Raw genomic sequence first — 10,205 nt, 5'->3', positions numbered from 1 at the left:
GCAACTTTGCTGTTTTAAGGAATGGTACAGGAAGTAATTCCTGTCATTTGCCATCAGACTCTATAAGTTATCTGTGACTGTCAGAGCTGTGCTCACAAACCTGGACTAAAGCATCATCTCAGGTGCACTTCAAACTTCTCAGCTGCATTAAATGTGTATTTATGTTCATTTGTCTGCTACTAGGTGTGTGTATATATATATATATATATATATATATATATATATATATATATATATATATATACACGTTTATATTGTATATATTGTTTTTATTGTTCTTTGATAAGCTGCTACTACAACTTAATTTCACCTATAAACCTATAAATCTATCCCTGTTAACTTTTATCATGTAGGACTGCGTAATGTAAGGCTGCAGTGTTGTGGATGTCCACAGGGAGGCGACACCTCTCAGTCCGCGCCTCTGCTCTTTTCTATCCGCGGCTGCACTCCTGACGCAGAGCATGATGGAGCAAACTGGTGAGCCCCCTCACAACAACAACATCCCGGCTGGCAATGAACCTCCAGCCTGCGGCCTCCACAGTAAGCGCCTTAAGGAGCTAGAGAATGCCGCCTTGCAGACCACTTTAATATCACAGATGGAGACCGAATCTGGGGCGGACGCCGGGAGCTGGACGGAGCAGCAGACCGGGGAAGGTGAGCAGTCGAACGGCTTGTCCTTGAACCACCGGCCGGCCCCACCGCAGCTCGACGCGGACACCGAGGCGGACGAAGTGGAGCCGGGGAATAATGTGACCAAGGAGCGGGTTGAGGAGGAAAGGACTTTGACGGACCATTTAAACAAACGTCTGCTTTCCTCGTTTCTGGAAAAGCTTAACGAAAGGGACCTGGCGCTTCCCGGTGTTCAGCGCCTGGACTGTGCTGTGGCCGACGAGGACTCAAACAGGGCCGCAGACGAATGGTGAAGCACCGGGCGGCAACATGGAGGTGGATGAGGCGTTCAGGACCAACGTGCACGGAAGCACCGCAACATTCAACGCAGGCCTGCTGGTAGTCCCACCAATGTATCCTGGAAGACGGAGTGTCTGGAAATGTTATGTTTGTTTTGCTGGATGAATGATTATGGGGGAAAAAACGCAATAAATGACCATCATGTGATATGAAACGCTGTTTGTACTTATTGGTTAGAAGTCTTTGGCGGCCATGATGGATTTCAGCCGTGTGTTCATCTTTAATTTTGAAGTGACATGCATTCATCACCAGGTGTCAGTGTACACCAAAATATACTTTACTACAGCACTTGTGGTGTGATACAATCATTTTTATTTGCACAGCCTTAAAATGAGAAATTATTAAACACATTAAACATTGATTGTAATTAAGAATAATGTGTATGAAACCCAGGAAACAATGTGTGACCAATACATTACAAACAAAAGCTACCACCTACCAAGAGCTGTGCAGTTACTGGGTGGGCTGCTAGAAAAACAAAGTAAGATACAGAGAGGAAGTTTGTCATGTATCTTGATAACAGTACCAGTAGAGTAGTTAAGCCTCCTGATAAGTTATAGCCTCATTATTGACCCTTCAGATAGGATAGTTAATGGTAAAAAACAGATAAACTGCATTGTAAACTGAAATAAATCAAGAATTACACTCTGTTTATATGAATAAATATTTCAGTTGTTACCTTTATTTCAAAAAAGGCAATATATAATAGAAAAAATGTGGATGTTATACTTTTATATATTATATGTGTCTATATATTTTCAGTTTAATTCATCTTTTTATATTAAAATACATGCTATAGTGGTAACATGTGGTAACTTTTTGTGACTATAAACTGCTGTTCATTCCACTCAACATGCGACATTTAAAAAACCCAGACAGTACTGTGTTTACGTCATAAATTTAAAGAAACAAACAAAGAGGGATGTGGTCAATGTCATATTTTTCTTATTGGTCAAGTTTTATTGTAACTTTAGAGTCAAATTTATTTTAAATAAAACATACAAACCATCGTTTAAGAGGAAGTTTTACATTTCAGTAAACTATAAATGTAAAGGCACACAGTGGAGAATGAGGAACAAGAACACACACAAACACACACACACCAGACTGTTAGCACCAGCTGAGGTGCAGGTGTGCATTGTCAGATATGGAACAGAACAGAAGTAATGTCCCAATGAAAGAGCCTTTCAGCCTTTCACAGAGTATTTGATTAAAGTCTATACAGCCTTTGGCACAGTAATAAAGGCCACAATGTAAAGTCACGACTGGGGCAAACATGAAAAGAAACAACAACTAAACCTTGACCCACAAAGGCTGAGATGTAGCTATTGCTGTACTGTGGAGTCGTTGGAACACTTAAACTCCGGGTAGTGATTTTAACTTTCTGTTTTTTTGTATGTTCATCAAAGGGACAACCTGTGGCTTATCTGCTGCCTTGTTGTCTCCCTACAAAAAAAGAGAGACCAAATGAAACACGGAGCAATGACAGGTGGACAGAAATGTATCCCAGCATGCATTACACACAGCACAGTGAGACAATTGTTTCAGCCTTAAAACACACAGAAACTACAGGCTCCACTGTGAAACTAGAACCAAGTGTTTTCAGTGGCTTCAAGGCATCATCAGACTGTTTCACTACTATATTTTGTGGGACAAATTTCTCCCATTTGCTACAGGCTGCCTGAGTCGCACACTGATCTATTCCCATTTTAACAGAAAGACAATTGCTTCTCTTACTGCCTAAAATAACATGAAGTTAGAAATTATACTTTATGGCAATGTGGAAGATTCTAGTCTCACCATCATTGCTTCGTCTGCTCCATTTCTTTATTACTAGGGGTGAGTGACGCTGTAAGTCTTGATAGTGGTAGCATTAGATAGAGCTTTTGGTACCTGAACACACAATTTCAACACTTTTCATTTTGGATAATTGAAAATGGACCACAGTGCTGATGCCTGCCATCCAGGAATGTGGGTTTGAACTGGTCCAACACCTGTCTTGTACACCTGCACTTTACACCTTGTCAGACCAGACTATATCAGAGTCAAGAAGAAGCCCATTTTTCACTATTTTTACAGTGATGACAATAATATCTCTGTTATTTTCTGGAGATTTAAGATCTAAATGTCTTCTATCTCAGGCCACAGACTGACAAAAAATAAAATAACAAATCTTTACTTACTCTGTATTCGGATGGCATCTCAACTTTCTTTTTATTAAGGTCCCACCACAGCAAACCTTCCTTAATGTGACTCCTCTTTGTTGGTCCTGTGTTGAGAAACAACAGAAATGTTCAGATTAAAATGATTTTCTTACATTCTTACATTTTCTGAGATAGATTTTTTTTATCTTTGTACCTGTCACATAGCTCACAATCAGCCCGACCAGGACTACTGAACTGGTTGCCACGGCACCAAAGTAGAGGTAGGACATGGAGTAGAAGTTACGTAGGTGCCTAGTATTGAAAATACAGGGTAAAATAATATGTTTCCACACAGTATGAAGAGGTTTAAAAATTACACAGTACAGTGTGTATCACTGACCCCTCATTACCAGGGTGAAGTGGGGTGGAGATGGAGTCTTGCTCCTGACTGAGACTGCTGTTCAGGGTGGTGTTAATACAGTGGTCTGTGAAGCTGGACAGGACACCCATGGTCTTCTCACTGGGTGGATAAAGAGTCGAACCTACAGCCAGCCACAGAGAGACACAGAAGCCCACAAATATCCCTGAGAAGGCCCCCTGGAAGACAGAACATGAAACACTTTTCTCTCAGTGCTCTAACACATACAGTGGATTAAATGTTGAAGGGCTGCCACCTGATTGGCTTTTGACCTGACACATCCAAAACAACCAGTAAACTTCACTATAGAAACAGTCCCCCTATCTAGTGACCTGCTTTTTACATTGCTGCCAATGTATGTGTCCAGCAGCTTATCATCACAGTGAATATGCAATTTAGTTTTAATTTTTTATTTGTCAAGCATGTAGTGCTTCAATGAACTCTCTGTCAGGGTCAACATAGTAAAAAAATCAGTAAAAAACTGTAAATTTATGAATATTACCGATTACTCACTGGCTTGTTTGTTGCTGGGACAAACATTCCCAAAATAAATACCCCCAGCAAAGGGCCACTGACCACACCCATGACAGTGAAGGATCCCTGGCAAAAGAGAGGAGAGGCACCTTATTATAAAGTACATGTACTCATTAAAAAATGTCACATTTGGCCGATGATCCCATTCCATCGATTCATCCATCCATCCATCCATTTTCTACTGCTTATCCAGGGCCTGGGCACGGAGGCATCCCAGAAACATTTTGGCTTATTCCGACAGAATGTATAGCTTATTTCACATTTTCCTGGTGATGGTGGCGGCATTGTAGATTAATTATATCTATGAGAAAACATTATACCTGAAGGACTCCCCAGTCCAGCAAAGATGACAGAGCAGCCACTGTAATGCAACCAATTCCATACAGGAATGCTTAGAGGAAAAGAAAAAACACTGTGTTAATTCAGTTTGCTGTGTTATAGTCTGTGTATTAATTAGTTCTTGAAAATCGACCTACAGAGTCCTTTGGACAGGAGGATCAGTTTCTTCTGTGACATGTGGCGCAGGTGGGGATGCAGCAGATCCTCCATTGTGACTGCAGCCATGGCATTGATGCTTGTGGAGGCTGTGCTGTTAAACAGACCAGTAATCATTTTATTTTCAGTTTAGTTAATTTTAGGACCATTAAAGTCACTGTCCAAGTGTCTCTTATCATCTAAATAATCAAGGCAAAATCTGGAGAAGATCTAAATACCTCAGAGTTCCACTGTATGCACAGGCGAGGAAGAGGCCTGGGAAGCCTGGGTGACTTTTGAATATGTCCAACACAAAGTATGCCATGTACTTCATCAGACGAGTGAAGAGGTGAAAGTAGAAGTAATCAGTGTGATGAAACTAGTATGAGTTTGACATTGGCCACATCAAATCAAACAGCTAAACATTTGAACACAAACATACTATATGGCAAAGAAATGCCACACTCTAATGATGAGGAGGGGTGGAGCAGTGTCAGTATGCAGGAGCCGGGGTCACAGTCTATGGTATGGCAACACAAAGACACCCAACCACTTACACTTAAACCTAATTTAGGATTCCCAATTGATCTAGCATGTATGTCTTTGTAATGTGGGAACAAGCCAGAGTACCTGGAGAACAGGTGCAAGGACCATGGTTTGAGCATGGATCACTTAAATGTGACCTCAGATTGAATTCATCTTCAAACCCTGTTAAACATTGCGGAGTGCCACTCATTGATCAGTATAAAAATGTGTCCTGTTGTGGTGTAATATAGGTACCAGATCAGGAGCGGAAATCTTCCCAGACTTCAGTGGATCACAGCTGATGTAATAAGCAAACATGACAATGCCACAGGTCGCCGCACTGCTCACAATGACGCACAGACCCACTTGGTTCACAAGCAGAGCCCTGCAAACCAAAGCACACTCGTTATTGTGACTAAGGTTTTTTAGTAACTCGTGGTGGAACTCGATAAATTATTAATACTTAAAATCAACAATGACTTAAAAATTACTTAAATATTGATTATTATTGTAACATTTTGGTTGGTAAATGTCGCTAGGAGACAAACACAATCATGAAGTAAAATGACAAAACTTAGCCTGATCAATTATAGCACAACACAAATGTTTTTTGTTTTTTTAACTCTAAGTCAGCAAGGAGAAAATGGCTGACGTTTCATGAAGCTGTTTAGATGTGGGGAAAAAGGGATGTTCAAGGGATGTGCATCCAGGACCTTTATTTCAGAATCAGAATCAGAATTACTGCAATGCAATTTAAATAACAGGCAGGTTTTGACTCACCACTGGGCGTCTCTTTCTGTGCGGCAGGAGACGTAGCGTTGGACTTGAGCCTGGTTTACCCCGTACATGGACAGCCAAACCATCGAACCCCCCACAGTGAGGCTCCAGAAGGTGTAACGGTGCCGTGGGTCGACACTGAAGCTATAGAAAAACAACCAGCTTAAATACATGACATCTAAACAATCTCCATGGCAACTAAGAAATCATCCCTTTAGAATTTTAGACACATTTAGACTACTTATCCTAAACATTTTTTTTACTCATGAAAATTAATGCGCGATCCATTGAAGGCGATCTCCAGAACCTGTGCAGGCCCACCAACCAGAACTGTGCCATGGATGTAAATGGCCACGAAGCCTGACAACATGACAAATATCTGAAATACATCAGTCCAGATCACAGCTTTCATCCCGCCCTACAGAGAGAGCATAGACAGAGTGGGAGTGAGAGATCGCCTTCCATCATATATGATGCAATTTTGACAGTTGTATTCTTTCTTTATCATCTTGATTAACTGTGAGTCATTGTTTGCCACCATGTACCTAACAGTGTTTTCAGAAGTTATCACTCATCACGAAAGGAAAGAACTTTCCCGTATGTTGAGGAGCCGCAGGAGAGATGGAAGAAGAGATAGAAGACATGGTAAAAATGTACACATACCAGTGTGGTGTACAGGGTGCAGATAATCCCAGTGGAGAACAGAGACACCCACATACTGAGTCCAGTTGCTGCAAAAACACAAGTTTTTATCTTAACACCTTTGCACACATTAACAATGATAGAACAACATTTATCACACGTTGCTATCACTGCAGATTCTCCTTAAAGACTAGTGAGTATAATGAACTCAGCATTTCAATGTAGCAGTACTGGTATCCGCTAATTAACCCATTGAAAACAGGTTGAACACTGAGATCTGTACAGCATGGATGGTAGTATATATGCACCACGCCACCATATGGCTTCCATCTTTCTGGGTCCATGTTGGAAGCCAAGAAGTACACAAAAACACACCGAAATCCTCATTGTATTCCCTAAAGGTTACAACAACTAATCAATGAATGGACATTTTGTACATTTGGTATCAAAACAGAAATATTTTCTGGACATTTTCCAAAATGTCAGTCAATACAATAATAATCAATCAATATTGTAAATAATAATTATAATTATCAGCTGCAGATCCGGTAAACTGCAGCGTTGAGATTTTTCACCTTTAGAAATTAAAACAGACAAGCAGGACATTAAGGTTAGCATGGTGTCCATTTACCTTGGTGCAAAAGTAAATAGCTGTCAGTGTGTTTCCTTGTATCGCACTTTCATATCACTATTTCAATAACAGTCTTGTATTTGCTCCACACATCCTGTTGATTGCGATACGTTTTTCTTATCTTACACTGACAAAAATCTAACTAGTTTTAAAATAAACAACTGTTACAAGTTTAATCTGACTTATTCCATGCTTTAGTTGGAATTTTATATGGAGATAAGTCAGTAAATATGCAGACTAGGAGTCATCAGTTCTGCTCTCCTACCTTGGTTGAGTATCAAAGCAGGGGCATAGATGACAATCCCTGTGTAAAGCAGCTGAGAAAAAGCACAAGATCAGCAGTGACAAACACATGGGTGGAGGACATTTCAGTGGAGAAAACTTGAATCCAAGCCTTAGCTTGATATATCTGTATGCAATATGTCCTGTTTAAGTACACAGAATACTAGCGAGCATGACAGTGTGTGTGTCTGTCTTACTGTGGCAAGAAGAAACTGGACACTTCCCAACAGCTGCATCCCTCTGCCAAATCTCATCTTTAGGTACTGTGACAGGCAAACAGACAGAGTTATTACATCACAGAATATCACTGCACAAACCTTTCATCCCATCTGACCTCCTACATTAACATGTTTTAGCAGTTTCTTTTTTATCATGACCTGATTGGTGCTGGTGATGCCTAGTCGAAAGAAAACTGGTACAAACAGATAGGCTGTCAGCAGGGAGTTTAAACTTTGTCCAAGGCACATGTAAAGGAATTTAAAGCCGTAGCGATAGCCTTCAGCAGGAACACCCAGAACCTGGACCGCTGACATAAAACTGGCACAGAGCGACAGCCCAACAGGCACAGCTGGCAGGCTCCGACTCCCAGTGAAGAAGTCATCAGTCGTGGCGTCCTGTGACCTCTTTTTATACGCCTGGAAAAGTCCGATTCCCATGGAGATCAGCAACATGGCAGCAAAGACCACATAGTCAGCTGGGACGAAGCTGGATATGGGTTCACTGGCAGACTGATCCTCCATTGTTTTTACTTTAATGTCCTGTGCCTTGTAGGTTTGTTTGGTGGATCTGTGGGGGGGGGGGGGGGGGGGGGGGTAAATACTTTTATTACTGGCACACTGGTGATATGTGACAATTTTACTGCAACTAAAAGGCATTGTGTGATGTTATGTTTTTTATTAGAATATATATGTCTTTTTTCTAATTAAGCATGTTAAATATTTAATTTTCAATTTTCTTCACTGCCTTTGTGTTTTATCACATTTTACTGCCACCAACTGTCTAACAGTAGAACAGCAAGAAGGAGGCAGGAGGACTCGGCTACACTGATGTACCAGCATAAAGCTAATTTATACATTAATAAAAACATGACAAAATGTAACTGGACAGACGATTGATATTGATATATGATTACATATAAGATTGCATTATAAACCCATGTTTTTAAATTTGTTTAAATCTACAAAATTACAATAACATCTGATGTAAAAACATGTTTAAATATTTATATAATATGCATTATCTGTCTGAATATTTGCATATAATTAATTATATAATATAATGCATATAATATAATTTAGAATTTGGTTCAAAGACTCACTGCAACAGCTCCGCTTGTGGCCTCTGGTCAGCAAGAAAAGAATGTGCTGAAAGCCTCCTTCGCTCCTCAGCAGCTGCTTCACCTCCACACACCCTCTCTGCTGTGTGCGCATGCACACATGCAAGTGGACATCCTTGAGCACATCGTTAACTGTCCCCTGCAGGTAAAGCGCTCAGGTGTGCAGAGCTGTGGTTGGGTCAGGCAGGTTACGCAGTCAGAAGTGCGCAACCATCAGGAAAAGGTTGATGGTTAAGCAGTTTATGTGGAGGCGAGTGGGAACCTGCTGGAGTGTGTGGGTATGGGTGTGCTTATGAACGGTGCCAGAATGGGAAGTGTGAGAAACAAAGTTTGTATCCTGAAAACATGAGCATGTCAGTAGTCCTTATTGTTTTCTTACCTCAGTCACTGTAACCAATTAAACCACTGTCATTTCTTTCACACTTGTTTTTGTGCTCCATGTTCCTTAATGCTGTGTAATTTTATCTCCTGATGCTTATCACTTCAGGTTTAGACACCAAAAATACATGGTAAGGTTTAGAAATATTTCATCACATTACCAGGGCGATGAGCACAACAGGAGACGCACATGATGTCACAGATACAATCTCTGATATTTACCAGTATTTTATCTTAGATTAGCTCTTAAACCCAGGTCTACAGTGACTGTCTGAAATTAATCCATGGCCTCTGCTTAGCAAAGCTATAATTCATGTTATTATACTGATACTTTAGAGTTTTTTTCACGTCACTTTCATAATGTCAGGGAGAGCTTGGCAGATAGGACTCAAAAGCAGGACCAGGATTCAGTTGCAAAATAATCAAAGTTTAATACAAAAAGGGTCAGTACATGTGTTATCAGTCCAAGTCATAAGTTAAAAAGGTCAGGCTGGATCAGGAGCAGAGTCGGTAGCAGGGTTCAAAACCAGTAAGGCACCCCACACAGCACAAAGGGGCTAGACAAAAAGAATGGTCAAATAACAAACACGGTCAAAAGTGGAAAGTAGCTCAGAAATACAAGGCTGGAATCACTCAGATAAACTCACAAAATGATCTGGCAATGAACGAGAGAAAGCACACACCTTAAATACATGAGAGGGAGGGACAGGTGGAGCACATTAGGGCTGAGCCAGTAATTAGCAGGGGGAGGGGATATAAGAGGAAGGGGAAGACAAGACAGCGACAACAAGAGAGAGCAACAGACCTCAAAATAAAACAGGAAACGGACATATTAACACAATAAAACACTGAACTACTCAGGAGCCCTGACACATAAAGCCTTCGATGTCATATGTCCCTGTTTACAAACGATTACCGTAATGCTTGTCTACAAGTCCCCCCATGATTGTGATCTGATAAACATTTGTCAGGATCCTGACTAAACATAGCATCCATCCTAAGAGCTCTTCATCATAAACATTGACAGTAGCTTGACTCTGTTTAAAGTAATGAAATTCACCTAGCAGCACCTAAAAGCCTCACTAATAAAGTAAA

The 10,205-nt window shown here is 40.7% G+C and overlaps 1 protein-coding gene across 2 annotated transcripts; it reads right to left on the bottom strand.

The window, feature by feature from the left end:
• Positions 1–1,787: 1,787 nt before the first annotated feature.
• Positions 1,788–8,885, bottom strand: slc5a5 (solute carrier family 5 member 5). Of its 2 annotated transcripts, none has more exons than XM_028404041.1 (16): positions 8,715–8,885; positions 7,774–8,182; positions 7,594–7,659; positions 7,380–7,431; positions 6,505–6,572; positions 6,105–6,259; positions 5,845–5,985; positions 5,320–5,449; positions 4,779–4,867; positions 4,542–4,654; positions 4,386–4,456; positions 4,045–4,131; positions 3,514–3,710; positions 3,328–3,425; positions 3,153–3,238; positions 1,788–2,415 (listed from the first exon to the last, which is right to left on the bottom strand). In XM_028404041.1, the coding sequence occupies exons 2-16, from the start codon at positions 8,134–8,136 to the stop codon at positions 2,326–2,328; spliced, it is 1,806 nt and encodes a 601-aa protein (XP_028259842.1). In that variant the 5' UTR covers positions 8,137–8,182; positions 8,715–8,885; the 3' UTR covers positions 1,788–2,325. The 2 variants fall into 2 exon arrangements, 1 of the variants encoding a protein (XP_028259842.1); XR_003670501.1 differs by having other exon boundaries at positions 2,402–2,415; positions 3,524–3,710.
• Between the last annotated feature and the right edge of the window lie 1,320 nt (positions 8,886–10,205).

The sequence above is a fragment of the Parambassis ranga genome, chromosome 4, assembly GCF_900634625.1.
Source record: "Parambassis ranga chromosome 4, fParRan2.1, whole genome shotgun sequence".
Taxonomy (NCBI): Eukaryota; Metazoa; Chordata; class Actinopteri; family Ambassidae; genus Parambassis; species Parambassis ranga.
Note: the sequence above shows the minus strand (reverse complement) of the source record. Positions and strands in the feature narration are given on the sequence as shown.